Source organism: Schistocerca piceifrons, chromosome 4 (assembly GCF_021461385.2).
Source record: "Schistocerca piceifrons isolate TAMUIC-IGC-003096 chromosome 4, iqSchPice1.1, whole genome shotgun sequence".
In the NCBI taxonomy this organism is placed as follows: domain Eukaryota; kingdom Metazoa; phylum Arthropoda; class Insecta; order Orthoptera; family Acrididae; genus Schistocerca; species Schistocerca piceifrons.
The window spans coordinates 35,427,106-35,442,857 of record NC_060141.1 but is presented as its reverse complement, the minus strand read 5'-3'; the positions used below and the strand labels follow the sequence as shown (position 1 = coordinate 35,442,857).

The 15,752-nt window shown below is 44.0% G+C and overlaps 1 protein-coding gene across 1 annotated transcript in view; it reads left to right on the top strand.

Moving 5' to 3' along the window:
• LOC124795573 overlaps positions 1-15,752 on the top strand; it is a gene marked incomplete at its 3' end in the record, with an annotated part of 358,941 nt that overhangs the window by 113,636 nt on the left and 229,553 nt on the right. The window contains exon 3 of the mRNA XM_047259645.1: positions 2,500-2,680. Coding sequence (XP_047115601.1) covers positions 2,500-2,680 — 181 coding nt within the window. The remainder of the gene's footprint in view (positions 1-2,499; positions 2,681-15,752) is intronic.

Below are 15,752 nucleotides of genomic sequence, written 5' to 3'. Positions count from 1 at the left end.
TCGGTCGTATGCAGTCCTGATTGTGGCGCTCACCTGCACGGCGCCAAACACGCATACGACCATCATTGGCACCAAGGCAGAAGCGACTCTCATCGCTGAAGACGACACGTCTCCATTCGTCCCTCCATTCACGCCTGTCGCGACACCACTGGAGGCGGGCTGCACGATGTTGGGGCGTGAGCGGAAGACGGCCTAACGGTGTGCGGGACCGTAGCCCACCTTCATGGAGACGGTTGCGAATGGTCCTCGCCGATACCCCAGGAGCAACAGTGTCCCTAATTTGCTGGGAAGTGGCGGTGCGGTCCCCTACGGCACTGCGTAGGATCCTACGGTCTTGGCGTGCATCCGTGCGTCGCTGCGGTCCGGTCCCAGGTCGACGGGCACGTGCACCTTCCGCCGACCACTGGCGACAACATCGATGTACTGTGGAGACCTCACGCCCCACGTGTTTAGCAATTCGGCGGTACGTCCACCCTGCCTCCCGCATGCCCACTATACGCCCTCGCTCAAAGTCCGTCAACTGCACATACGGTTCACGTCCACGCTGTCGCGGCATGCTACCAGTGTTAAAGACTGCGATGGAGCTCCGTATGCCACGGCAAACTGGCTGACACTGACGGCGGCGGTGCACAAATGCTGCGCAGCTAGCGCCATTCGACGGCCAACACCGCGGTTCCTGGTGTGTCCGCTGTGCCGTGCGTGTGATCATTGCTTGTACAGCCCTCTCGCAGTGTCCGGAGCAAGTATGGTGGGTCTGACACACCGGTGTCAATGTGTTCTTTTTTCCATTCCAGGAGTGTATATTCCTGGATCCATCAGGATCTGTCAAATTAACTGATGGCTCCTTTTAGCCAAGTTTTTCTATAAACTTGTTTCTCCCAAAGGCGATTCAGTACATTTGTATAGCAGGACCCATCTGAATAACAAAACCCAGTATGTTGTCCTCGACGGAGAGTGGTAACCAGAGACAAGGGTGTCGTCCGGAGTGCCACGGGGAAGTGTGATGGGACAGCCACTGTTCTCTGTATATATAAATCATTTGGCGGACAGGCTGGGCAGCAATCTGCGGCTGTTTGCTGATGACGTCGTGTTGTACGGTAACGTGTCGAAGTTAAGTGGCTGTAGGAAAATACAAGACGACTTAGACAAAATTTCCAGTTGGTGTGATAAATGGCTGCTAGCCCTAAATCTAAATTAATGCAGATGAGTGGGAAGAATAAATCTGTAAAGTTCGGGGACAGTGTTACTTGTATTCTGGATGACACAGTCAAGTCGTTTAAGCACCTGGGCGTAACGTTGCACAGCGATATGAGGTGGAATCAGCATGTGAAAACTGTGGTAGGGAAGGCAAGTGCTCGACTTCGGATCATTGGGAAAATTTTAGGAAAGAGTGGTTCACCTGGAAAGGAGACCGCATATAGGACTCTGTTGTGACCTATTATTGAGTACTGGTCCAGTACTGGAACCGTACCAAGTCGGATTGAAGGAAGACATCGAAGCAATTGAGAAGCGGGCGGCTAGATTTGTTACCGGTAGCCGGCCGCGGTGGCAGAGCCGTTCTAGGCGCTTCAGTCCGGAACCGCCCGACTGCTACTGTCGCAGGTTCGAATCCTGCCTCTAGCATGTATGTGTGTGACGTCCTTAGGTTAGTTAGCTTTAACTAGTTCTAAGTTCTAGGGGACTGATGACCTCAGATGTTAAGTCCCATAGTTCTCAGAACCGTTTGAACCATTTTTTGTTACCGGTAGGATCGAACAACAAGCATTACAGAGATGCTTCGGGAACTCAAAGGAGAATCTGTGGAGAAAAGGCGACGTTCCTTTTGAGAAACACTATTGAGAAATTGTAGAGAATTGGCATCTTAAGCTGATTCCCGAACGATTCTACTGCCGCCAATATACACCGCGAGTAAGGATCACGAAGATACGAGAAAATAGGGCTCATACGGAGGCGTACAGACAGTCGCTTTCCCTCGCTCTATTTGGAACGGGGGAGGGGGGGGGGGGGGATGACTAACAGTCGTACAGGTACCCTCCACCACGCACCGTACGATGGCTTGCGGAGTATGTATGGAAATGAAGATCTCGAGCTTCATTACTGAGCTGATCTACCTATCTAATTCTCGACATGCTTCCATAACACTACATTTCAAAATTTCTGTTCTCTTTGTAGCTTCACTTGTACGTTCCGCTACATTCTACACAAATAGTTTCAGAAGGGACTTCATAACACTTACTGCTATACGAGTTATTTCTCTTTTCAGAAATATATTTTATACCTTTTTTAGTTTTTGGCATAATTTCTTTTATGTCGTCACACTTATTATTTATTCATCACCTTGGGAGGCTGTAGCCATATACACTGGTGCGACTACAGTGGGCTTTTGCTGAGCGCCAGTCTTGGCTATGAAATGTATTTCATCCTACCCCATGTTTTCAGTGTACGGTTAACGTAGTCCTGCATAAGGCAGAGTGGTGTAGCGGCAGTGTGTGCACGCAGGTGACATGGCTGCACGAGGACCGGCCGCTGCCACAGGACGACCGCTTCCAGCTGGTGCGCGAGGGCGGCTTCTTCTGCGTGGACGTGGCGCCCGTCACCGTGCACGACTCTGGCCGCTGGACGTGCCTCGCGGAGAACGCTGTCGGCCGCTCCTGCTGCTCCTGCACGCTCAACGTGCTCGGTGAGTCAGCCGGCCGCAGCCAATATAGTACACCACACTGCCAGCCGTCCCCACCTGGCCAACTGCCGCTGGGCGCTCCTAGGGAGGCTTACAGGATTATTACTGTTCACTGTATACTATAAACGACTTACAAGTGTCAGTCGGATTTTTTTAGTTTCTATAGACTGAAGAGCCAAAGAAAGTGGTACACCTGCCTAATATCGCGTGGGACCCCCGCGAGCACGCAGAAGTGCCGCAACACGATATGGGATGGACTCGACTAATGTCTGAAGTAACTCTTCAGAGAACTGACACCTTGAATCCTGCAGGGCTGTCCATAAGTCCGTAAGAGTATGAGGCGATGAAGATCTCTCCTGAACAGCACGTTGCTACCCATCCCAGATGCTCGTTAATGTTCATGTCTGGGGAGTGTGACGGCCAGCGGAAGTGTTTGAACTCCGAAGAGTGTTCCTGGAGCCACTCTGTAGCAACTCTGGACGTGTGCGGCGTCGCATTGTCCTACCGGAATCGCCCAAGTCCGTCAGAATGCTCAATGGACATGAGTGGACGCAGGCGATCAGCCAGGATGCTTACATACGTGTCACCAGTCAGAATCGTGTCTAGACGTATCAGGGATCCCATATCACTCCAACTGAACACGCTCCACACCACTAGAGAGCCTGCAGAAACTTGAAGAGTCCCCTTCTGAGATGCAGGGTTCACGGATCCATGAGGTTGTCTCCATACCCGTACACGCCCATCTGCTCGACACATTTTGAAACGAGACTCGTCCGACCAGGCAATAAAATGTCGGCGTTGACAGGCCAATGCGAGGCGTGAAGCTTTGTCTCGTGCAGTCATCAAGGGTACACGAGTGGCCTTCGGCTCCCAAAGCAAATATCGATGATGTTTCGAAGCAAATATCGATATGGTTGCATTTCTGTCACGTTGAACGATTCTCTTCATTCGTTGTTGGTTCCGTTGTTGCAGGATCTTTTTCCGGCCGCAGCGATGTCGGAGATTTGATGTTTTACTGGATTCCTGATGTTCACAGTACACTCGTGAAACTGTCGCACTGTAAAATACCCACTTCTTCGCTTTCTCGAAGATTCTGTGACCCATCGCTCGTGCTCCGACTGTAACACCACGTACAAACTCACTTAAATCTTGTTAACCTGCCATTGCAACAGCAGTAACCGATCTATACAGGCGTTGCCGAACGCGTTCAGCAACAAACTCACCTCATTGTTTCGCGATAATACAAAACGTGCTGCCCTTCTTTGAACTTTCTCGATGTACTCCGTCAATAGTATCTGGCAAGGATCCCCCACAGTCAGCAGTACTCTAAAAGAGGACCGACAAGCGTAGTGTAGGCTGTCTCTTTAGTAGATCTGTTGCATTTCCTGTGTGTCCTGCCAATAAAATGCGGTCTTTTGTTTGCCTTTCCGCAACATTTTCTACGTGTTCTTTCCAATTTTAGTTGTTTTTAATTGTAATTACTAGGTATTTAGTTGAATTTACGGCCTTTTATTTGACAGACTTATCATGCAACCGAAGTTTAACGGATTTCGTTTAGAACTCATGTTGATGACCTCATACCTTTCATTATTTAGAGTCAATTGCCAATTTCCGCACCATTCAAAAACCTTTTCTAAATCGTTTTGCAATTTCTTGTGATGTTCTCATGACTTGACTAGTCGATAAACGATAGCGTCATCTGCAAACAACCTAAGACGGCTGTTCAGATTGTTCCCCAAATCGCTTATATAGATAAGGAACAGTAAAGGGCCTATAACACTACCTTGGGGAACGCCAGAAATACTTCTGTTTTACTCGGCGACTTTCCGTCAGTTACTATGAACTGTGACCCCTCTGACAGGAAACCACGAATCCAGTAACATATGTGAGCATATGTGAGTACGGAATTTCACTACAAGCCGCTTGTGTGGTACAGTGTCAGAGGCCTTTTGGAAATGAAGAAGTACAGAATCAATTTGAAATCCCTTGTCAATAGCACTCATGACTTACTGTGTGTATAGTGCTAGCTCTGTCTCACAAGAACGATGTTTTCTAAATCCGTGTTGTGAATCAGAGCAACTACAAATGTAGTTTTTTAAATATTTAAACTTGTTTCATTGTACTACCGGGGCGAGGTGGGGAGGGTTCGAAACTTTAAGTTACACAGTATTATGCCAGTCTCTGTAAACAACGGTCGGAACGTTCTACCAATCATTTAGTTCCTCGAGCCATACGAGAACCACTACGTCAGCGTCCTCATTGTTGGACAATCTCTTCCCCCTCCCTGTCCCCTCCAGGTGATTTATCAGCTTGCCAGAGAGATGTTAATGGTGCATATGAGATCTGGACTTCCCCATCAGGACCACCCACTTCTGTGCGGCCTTTGTCATATTGTTGGCACGATTTTATTACGGCTGGAAGCGACATTGCATTTGGTCCATAAACGGCGAGAATTTCGGCGTGAATCCGTCGGCAGTTTTAACTGTTTGCCCACAGGAATTGTACTGTACAACATACTTCAAAATGGTTGAGCGCATCCAGTGTGGCGCCATTTCATTCGCACACTATGACGCATTTGTTATCCATGTCGTAGCTGCACTCTTTCTGCGGATTACCTGAAACATGTTCGCTCTCCTGATAAAGCGCCACTCTTGTTGCACAGCAGTATTTGCGTGGAACGACATGTGTAACTTACTTTCTGAAGCCGCTACATACCAACAGCATCAACGCACGTCTTTCTTCATAAATCTGTGCATACTGTTGCCCTGATGTCAAATATATGTGGTGTTTTTCCATTGTTAGAAACATGCAGCGAAGTTTGTTTCACATAATTTGACAGTGCATCGATCTTACAATTCTTTGCTCATTATTACCCGATTACGCAGGTATTAATTTGAATCATAGTAACTCGCTGGAAAACGTAGCTCGATTCCCCTTCTGAAATTATAGCTATGCTGATACTTCTCATGGGGAATAGTACTAAGCTGACAAGTCCCCAAGAGGAATTTCCATTTTAAGTTTCCTAAATTCAAATTTTTTCTTGCGTAAAGATAACGTGAATTTGTGATGTTTATTGTAGATATCAACAAAACGAGTTGTACCTGATTGAGATTGTTCATTGAAGTTTAGGTTTCTCTGTAAATGGCTGGGCTAGACGTTTGTAAAATCGAAGGAGGGTAAAAGACGCACCTTCTTCGACAGAACCGTACCGGCTTAATCAGAGTGGTGTTCAGACCTATCTTCGTGTTGTGGACAACTTTGCTTATATATTTTTATTTTTTTAAATTTCATGTGTCATGTTCTGTAAGACCAAGGTGAGGAGCAAGTCTCCATGGTCTTGTAACGAGTTAGTACACGAAATTGTAACAGAGCAGTAATAATAGATAAAATGAAACGTGTATGAATTCTATGCAGACGACAAGCCATACGGTTAAATAAACATAATCAGCAGCTTAACACACGAATTAGTTTAATTTTTTTAATTTTTCCTTGAGTTCCTCGACAGAATAGCAGGAGTGAGCTATGAGGAAACTCTTCAGTTAAGACTTGAAAGCGCGTGGATTACTGTCAAGATCTTTGAGTTCTTGTGGCAGGTTTGTGAAAATGACTGTAGCGGAATACTGCACATCTTTCTGCACAAAAGTGAGGAAGGTGCTTTCCAAACGCAGATTCGATTTTTGTCTGGTATTAACTGAGTGAAAAGTGCTGTCTTGGGAATAAGCAGATACTGTTAACAACAAACGACATCAAAGAAAATATTTATTCAGAAGTCAGTGCCAGAATTCCCACACTACTGAACAGGGGTCGACAAGAGATTCGCGAACTTATACCACGTACTGCTCGAACCGCCAGTTTCTGAGTCAAAAATACATTTCTTGAATCAGAAGAAGTACCTCAAAAAATAATACCATACATCATAGTCGAATGAAAATAAGCAAAGTAGAGTACTTTTCGCGTTGAACTATTCTTATTTCAGATAGTGTTGTATTGGTAAATAAAGCATTTAGTTTTTGAAGAAGATCCTGAACGTGGGCTTTCTTCGACAGCTTACTGTCTATCTGAATGCCCAGGAATTTCAACTGCTCAGTCTCACTAATCATATGCCCATCCTATGGAATCAAAATATCAGTTTTTTTTGTATTGTAACTGTAAAATCTGAGTCTTACTGTGGTTTAACATCAATTTATTTCCTACGTGCCATGACCCTAGGTGTTGAACTGCATTATTTCATACTGTGTCAAAACAGCACACAACATCCTTTATTCGCAAGCTGGTGCCATCAGCAATCATAAATATTCTAGAATGATCTGTAATACTAGAAGGCAAATCATTTATATAAATAAGAAACAGTAACGGTCCCAGCACCGTCCCCTGGGACTCCCCCCACTCTTAACTGTGCCCCATTGGGATTGCACGTCGTAGCCGTGCGGAGAATGACCTTCTCTTGTCTACTCTTAAAGTAAAAGGTGAACCAATTGTGAGTTGCTCATCTTATTCCATAAATGATCCGATTTTTGCAGTAATATTTTCTGATTAACACGATCAAACGTCTTAATTAATCAAAAGAAGACGCCTATCATTGGTAACTTTTTATTTAATCCATCCAGAGCCTCATAGTAGTTAAACCACTTCTGAAACCAAACGGTACAGCAGACAGCAAATTGTGTGGATTGAAATGATCTATTAACCTTGTATATGCAGCCGTTTCAGTAACTTCATGAAACATCGATGGCGTAGAAATAGACCCAAAATTGTCTACATTATCCCTTTCTCCTCTTTTATAAAGTTATTTCGCTACTGAGTACTTTAAACGGTCAGGAAACTGGTCAGTTTCCGTAAGGAAAAGTTACAGATATGCCTAAATACTGGGCTAACGTATGCAGAACAGTGCTTTAGTATTTTGCTAGATACCACGTCGTATTCAAGAGAGTCATTAGTCTTTAGTGATTTGATTATTGACACAATTTCCCCTTGTCAGTATCTTGGTAGATTTCTTCAGGTAACAGTCTCGGAAAGCGATTTTCTATGAGAGTTATATGACTCCCTGTAGGAACTAGACTTCTATTTAGTTCACCTGCTATATTCAGAAAGTGATTATTAAATTACATACATCTGACATCAGTACGTGAGCCATTTCTTCTACTTACTGAGTTTATATCCTCGACCTGGTGCCGATGACCAGACACTTCTTCCACAACTTACCACATGGTTTTAATTTTATCCTGAGAATTAGGTGTTTTGTTTGAGTCTCGCGTACTTTTTGCTCTGTTTCGAACGTTCTAATGGAAAGCAACTTTCAAAGATCATGAGAAATGTGTTGAGGAAAGCGTTATAAACATCCTGCCACTCTTGTTCTGTAGTGCGGTTCAAAAAGGTCACTATTGCAACTGGATTGGCTTTTCCAAATAGTTTATAGTTATTTTAACATATGGTTGAGGACAAAAAACTTTTAGCGTTAAAATTTGTGCATCGTAGTCCGAAAAGCCTTTCATCTTTTTGGTAACAGGATGCCCCAGATTCGATTGAAAGTTTGCAAAGTAATATTTCAGAGCTAGATCAGAAATGTAAGGACTATGGTGTGAAGATTAGCATCTCCAAAACGAAAGTAGTGTCAGTGGGAAAGAATTATAAACGGATGGAGCGCCAAATAGGAGGAAACAACGTTAGAACAGGTGGACGGTTTCAAGTACTTAGGATGCATACTCTCACAGGATGGCAACATAGTGAAAGAACTGGAAGCGAGGTGTAGCAAAGCTAATGCAGTGAGCGCTCAGCTACGATCTACTCTCTTCTGCAAGAAGGGAGTCAGTACCAAGACTAATTTATCTATGCACCGTTCAATCTTTCGACCAACTTTGTTGTATGGGAGCGAAAGCTGGTTGGATTCAGGTTACCTTATCAACAAGGTTGAGGTTACGGATATGAAAGTAGCTAGGATGACTGCAGGTACTAGTAGATGGGAACAATGGCAGGAGGGTGTCCACAATGAGGAAATCAAAGAAAAACTGGGAATGAACTCTATAGATGTAGCAGTCAGGGCGAACAGGCTTAGATGGTGGGGTCATGTTACACGCATGGGAGAAGCAAGGTTACCCAAGAGACTCAAGGGTTCAGCAATAGAGGGTAGGAGGAGTCGGGGCAGACCAAGGAGAAGGTACCTGGATTCGGTTAAGAATGATTTTGAAGTAATAGGTTTAACATCAGAAGAGGCACCAATGTTAGCACTGAATAGGGGATCATGGAGGAATTTTATAAGGGGGCTATGCTCCAGACTGAACGCTGAAAGGCATAATCAGTCTTAAATGATGATGATGATGATGCCCCTGTAGTAATGAAGAATAAACAAAACTGTTGTCTGTGGTCGTTGCACTCACGTTGGAAAGAATACAGTTTGCATCAGATAATATGAATTAAGGATATCTACCAGGTCCTCTTTCTTGCACACTCACTTACACAATTCATTCCAGCGCCTAGTGTGGCAACATTTCTTAAACTTTGTGCATAATTTATTCATCCTTCCCTTCAGATCAATTCGCTGGTGAATCTTTTCCCGGCCATATTGTCGGAGTCCGGAGACTTGGCTATCCGCTCAGAGATAAACGGCACACAATCGCACATCGTCGGCGAGCCAGTGGTGCTGCGGTGCCAAGGCGCGTCAGCGTCTAATTTAGAGGCCGCGAAAAAAGAGCACATACTTCTGTCCGCCCCATAACGCGCGGCTACCTCTGCAGGTGTTCACTGGCTACTAACAGCACCAGGACTCTTCGTGGCTGTAATCGGCGGTAGTCAGTTGTACAGTTTTTGGTGTCATACTGTAACTGTGAGACCAGTAAATGCTCCGCTGTCGTGGACATCTCGTACACCGTTCCCGGTTTCCACTTGTCAGTCAGTTTACTAAACACTCAGGTTATTACGTCATAATTAGAACCACGGACCTTGCCACTATCGTGTGGCTTTCGTGCCTCAGTGATGCAGATGTATAGCAGATGCAACAGGATGGTGCCTGCTGAGAGCCCAGACAGACATGAGGTTCCTAAAGAGAGGCAGCAGCCTTTTCAGTAGTTGCAGGGGCAACAGTCTGCATGAATGGCTGATCTGACCTTGTAACATTAGCCAATGTGGTCTTGCTGTGCTGGCAGTCTGAACGGCTGAGAGCAAGGGGAACTTCCCGAGGGCATGCAGCTCTGCTGTGTGATTAAATGATGATAACATCCTATTGGATTAAACATCCTGGAGATAAAACAGTCTCCAATTCGGATCTTCAGGCGGAGACGCTCAGGTAGCTGTCGTCATGAGGAAACTGAAATTTGGCATTTCCGGGTCGGAGCGCGGAATGTTAGATCCCTTGACCGGATTTAGAGAATTTAAAAAGGTAAATGAATGGGTTGAAATTAAATATAGTGGCAATTAGTGAAGTTTGGTAACGGACGAACAGGAATATCGGTCAGGTGAGTAGAGGATTGTAGATAAATATGAAATAGATGTAATACTAGAGTAGGTCTAGTAGTGAATAAGAAAATAGGAATGCGCGTAAGTTACTATGAACAGCATAGTGAACACACTGTCTCAATAAAGATGTACACAAAGTGAATACCTACCACAGTAGTATTTCCAACTAGATCCATAGATGATAAAGAGATTGAAAGAATGTACGACGAGATAATTAAGAAAGAGGAAAATTTAATTGTGATGCAGGACTGGAATTCGATAGTAGGAAAAGGAAGAGAAAGGAAAATTGTAGGAGAATTTGGTCTGGGGGAAAGGAATGAAAAAGGAAGCAGCCTAGTAGAATAATTTTGCGTAGAGATAATTTTATCATCGTTAACACTTGGTTTAAGCATTGCGAAAGAAGCTCAGACTCATTATATAGTGACAAAACTGAGATTTTAGAAACAGGTTATAAACTGTAAGACATTTCTAGGGACAGATGTGGGCTCCGATAATAATTTATTTGCTATGGGGCATAGATCAGAACTGAAGACATTGCAAAAAGGTAGGAAATTAAGGAGATTGTACCTGAATAAGTCGAAAGCATGTAATTGCGTTGAAAGGATCACAAGACAACGATTGAGTGAAACGGGGGAAAGCAAAATGTTAGAAGGCGAGAGTGCAGCTTCGAGTGAAGACATAGTGAAGACAGGAGAGGACCAAATAGGTAAAAAAAGCCCTCTTAGAAACCGTTGGATATCACAGGAGATATTTAGTTTAACTGATGAAAAGAGAAAGTGCAAAAATTCAGCAAATGAAGCAGGCGAAAAGAAATAACGACGTCTAAAAAATGAGACTGACGGAAAGTGCTATAAGGCCAAGCTGGAACGGCTACTGGACATATGAGCGTCTGTAGAATCATTCATAACAAGAGAAAAGATAAATACCGCATATAGGAAAAATAAAGAGGCCTTTCAAGACAAGAAAGCGAGAGCTCAGATGGGAAACCTGTAATAAGCAAAGAAGACAAAGCCGAAAAATGGAACGAATATGCACAGGGACGATACAAGGAAAATGAACTTGAAGGCCGTATGGTAAGAAGGGAAGAGGAGGTAGAAGAAGATGAGATGAGAAGTATGATACTGCAAGAAGAATTCGACAGAGCAGTAAATATGTAAGTCATGACACACCCCCTGGAGCAGACGAGATTCCCTAAAATCGCGTTTACACCTGTGCCCCTTGCGGCTAATCGTTGTCCGATTGTGCTTGGCCCACCGATAGCAGAGTTACGCGTGTAGGTGGATGCCGCTCCCTCAATAAGTGCGTGCGAGTGATTCCATTCACACTTGTCTCTATACTGGCCGCCTCTTCTTCCGTGTAGGGCAAGCTACAGCCGCAGGGTGACTGGCCACAAAGTACACAGGTGTAAACGCACCGAAAGAACTACTGACGTCTTTGAGGGAGCCAGCCATGACAAAACTCCATCTTGTATGCAATAGATGTTAGACAGAGGAGATACCCTTCAGACTTAAAGAAGAAAGCAATACTTCCTATTCTAAAGAAAGAAGATGCTGACATATGTGAATATTATCGACTTATCAGATTAATGAATCATGGCTGCAAAATACTGACATGTATTATTTAGAGAAGAGTGTAAAACTAGTAGAAGTCGACCTGTGGAAAGATCGGACTCAGTTCCAGAGAAATGTGGGAACATGTGTGGCATTACAGACCTTACGAATTATCTTAGAAGATAGGTTAAAGAAAGGTAAACCTACTTTTATAGCATTTGCACACCTAGAGAAAGCTTTTGGCCGTGTTGACAGGAATTCACTCTTCGGAATTCTGAAAGTCTTTTGCTTGTGCGTTATTCCCGCAGTTACGCAGGGTCAGCATGGTTAATCGGATTTGGCAAGGTTAGTTTAAGGGGCGGCCGGATGCCCTTCCTGCCGCCACCCTGTACCCCTCAGGACGGAATTAGTGTACCCCAACTGTCTGCAACTAGTGGAATCCGTGAAATAGTGCGGAAGTGTTCAGATTTCTGCGAGCCGCCTAACTGAGGCGGGACGTGAGGACCAGCCCAGTGTATTCACCTAGTGGGATGTGGAAAACCGCCTAAAAACCACATCCAGGCTGGCCGGCACACCGGCCTTCGTCGTTACCCCACTGGGCGGGCTCCATCCGGGGCCGGCGCGCCTACCCGAGTCCAGGAAGCAGTGCATTAGCGCTCTCGGCTAACCTGGTGGATCCTTTGGAATTCTGAAAGTAGCGGAGGTAAAATACAGGGAACGAATAGTTGCACACAACTAGGAGAGACACGAGACGGCAGTTATAAGATTCGAAGGCTGTGAAAAGAAAGCAGTGGTTGCAAAAGGAGTGACACAGGGTTATAACCTGTCTCCAATTTTATACAACCTATACATTGGGCAAGCACTAAGGGAAAACAAAGGAAAACTAGGAGAAGGAAAAAGTTCGGGCGAAGAAACAAAAATTGTGATGTTTGTCAAGTACGCACTAATCCTGTCAGAGACAACAAAATGCTTGGAAAGCAAGTATAATGGAATGAACAGGAGGAATCAAGATCAACATTAACAAAAGCAAAACAAGAGTAATGGCAGAAGTCGAATTAAATCCGGTGGTGCTGATAGAATTAGGTTAGGAAGTTAGACAGTAAAAGTGATAGACGAATTTTGCCATTTACACAGTAAAATAACTGATGTTGAGCGAAATGGAGAGGATATCAAATGTACATTGGTAATGGCAAAAAAGTGTTTGTGAAGAACAGAAATTCGTTAACATCTGACGTAAATTTGCTTTCTGAAAGTAAGTGCAAGAGGTAGCCTTGTACGGAACTGAATTATGGGCAGTAAGCAGTTCAGACAAGAAGAGAATAGAAGGTTTTGCGACGTAGTGCTGCAGAAGAATGCTGCAGATTAGATAGAATTGGGGAGAAAAGAAATTAGTTGCATAAATTAACTAAAAGAAGAGGTAGGTTGATACTACACATTCTGAGACAAGAAGGAATCATTGTTTAATGTTGGAGGGAACAGTGGGGGAAAAACTGCTGAGGGAGGCCAAGAGACCAATAGACTAAACAGATTCAAATAGATGTAAACTGCAGAAGTTACTCGGATATGAGGTGACTTACACATGATGAAGTAGCATGGAGAGCTGCATCAGTCAAGTTATCGGCCTGGAGACCTTAAAAGCAGCAGCAGCAGCAGCAACAACGAAAACAGTAAGAGACCGTGTCAAAAATTATGGCGAATAGATGGCTACGGCGTGAACTTCTTCACAATAAGTGTGGCAGAAAGTGTTTGTAAACAGTGTTCTCAAGCCTGTGTATTTTTTCTGTATTTATTGGCAACATAGTACGAGTGTAGCCTCTCTGAAACAAGAAACGAGAACTGAATGTTCTTTATGGTACTTCATATTTCAAGTGACGACCTTAACTCTTGCCAGCCTCGCTGATATTTTCCAGCAGGTCGTAGACCATGTTATGCAGTGTGGTCTCGCTGCCTCCCTTAATCTTTCCCATCGTCAACAACTGCACGAAATGTCTGTGCTCTTGGCAGTACTTCAGTTAAAGCTCCGCGCCAAAGTTTCGCTATGAGCTCGATAGCGAAATGTTGGGGCATCACAAAACCTGAACGGTTGTTCAGGAGGAGCTACCGTCAGGTGTTAACACTGTTTTACACAGTTATGCTTCCAACAAGAGAAATTGCGTCCGTAATACCACGTGGATGGTACCCTTGATCTAGGAGTATAATATCAAAAAATTTTACCCTTTCCTTTATCCGTTCCTGTTTTTAACAACAAGATCAGATGCCTATTTAATTTTGGTTCATGGGCAGAGTCTGAAGTTGTGGCACACAGCTGTCCTACTTAGCTTTTAGGGTGGAAGTGGCGTTGGCACTAGCTTTGGTTTTGTTTTTAGGTTAGATAGGTTTTTGGGGGTAGTGTGGGTGATAGAAGCCAACGCCTAAAGATGAAGGGGTCTATGAAAAAAAAAACTGGTAACGTGTTTAAAGGAAAATAAAATTTAAAAAGGGGAGCGTCTTAGATTAGTAATCAAAACCTCCTCGGTCCCTGGTTCGAAACCCGCGACCGCTTACATTTTGATTAATAGTCAGCACAGGCGCCCGAAGACTTCTTGGCATACGAACCACCCTCACTCTGCCAACGAGTTTGTCAAAGAGGGCGGAGGAGCGGACGAAGATTCAGGGCACTATCTTGTCCTTGGGGTAGGAAACTGACGGTGAAGGCGGATGAATGAGCAATGATCAACGCCATGACGATGCACAAGGCAATGGAAACCACTGCATTGATACACAACGTGTATCCACAGGATTTGTGGCCTGTTGTTGAAAAAGTGTCATGATGATCTATCCATTGGCAAAAAAAATCCGCAATAGTCCCCCATTCGGATCTCCGGGAGGGGACCGCCAAGGGGTCACCACGAGAAAAAGATTGAATAATCAACCATAGGATAACGTTCTACCATTCGGGGCGTGGAATGTCAGAAGCTTGAACGTGGTAGGGAAACTAGAAAATCGGAAAAGCGAAATGCAAAGGCTCTATCTAGATATAGTAGGGGCAGTGAAGTGCAGTGGAAATAAGACAAGGGTTTCTGGTCAGATGAGTATAGGGTAATATCAACAGCAGCAGAAAATGGTATAACGAGAGTAGGATTCTTTATGAATAGCAGCGTGGGGCAGAGAGTGTGTTACTGTGGACAGTTCAGTTTCAGGGTTGTTCTTATCAGAATCGACGGCAAACCAACACTGACAATGGTAGTTCAGGTATACATGCTGATCTCAAGCTGAAGATAAAGAGATAGAGAAAGTGGATGAGGATATTGAAAGAGTATTACAGTACATAAAGGGAGATGAAAATCTAATAGTCATTGGGGATTGGAATGCAGTTGTAGGAGAAGGAGTAGAAGAAAATGTTACAAGAGAATACGAGATTGTGACAAGAAATGAGAGAGGAGAAAGACTAATTGAGTTCTGCAATAAATTTCAGCTCGTAGTAGAGAATACTCTGTTCAAGAATCACAAGAGGAGGAGGTATATTTGGAAATGGTCGTGTGATACGAGATGATTTCAGTTAGATTACATCATAGTCAGACAGAGATTCAGAAATAAGATAACGGACTGTAAGGTGTACCCAGGAGCCAATACAGACTCAAATCATAATGTAGTAGTGATGAAGAGTAGGCCAAAGTTTATGGGATTAGTCAGTAAGAATTAATATCCAAAGAAGTGGGATACTGAAGTACTAATGAACGACGAGATTCGCTTGAACTTCTCTAAGGCCGTGGATACAGCCATTCGGAGTAGCTCAGTAGGCAGTACAGTTGAAGAAGAATGGACATCTCTAAAAGAGGCAATCACAGAAGTTGGAAGGAAAAACATAGGTACAAAAAAGATAAATACGAAGAAACCATGGGTAACAGACGATAAACTTCAGTTGATCGATGAAAGAAGGAAGTATAAAAATCTCCAGGGAAATTCAGGAATACCGAAATACAAACCGCTGAGGAACGAAATAAATAGTATGTTCAGTAAAGATAAGACGAAATGGCTGAATGAGAAAATGAAGATATCTAAAAAGAAATGGCTTTCGGAAGAACTGGCTCTGCATA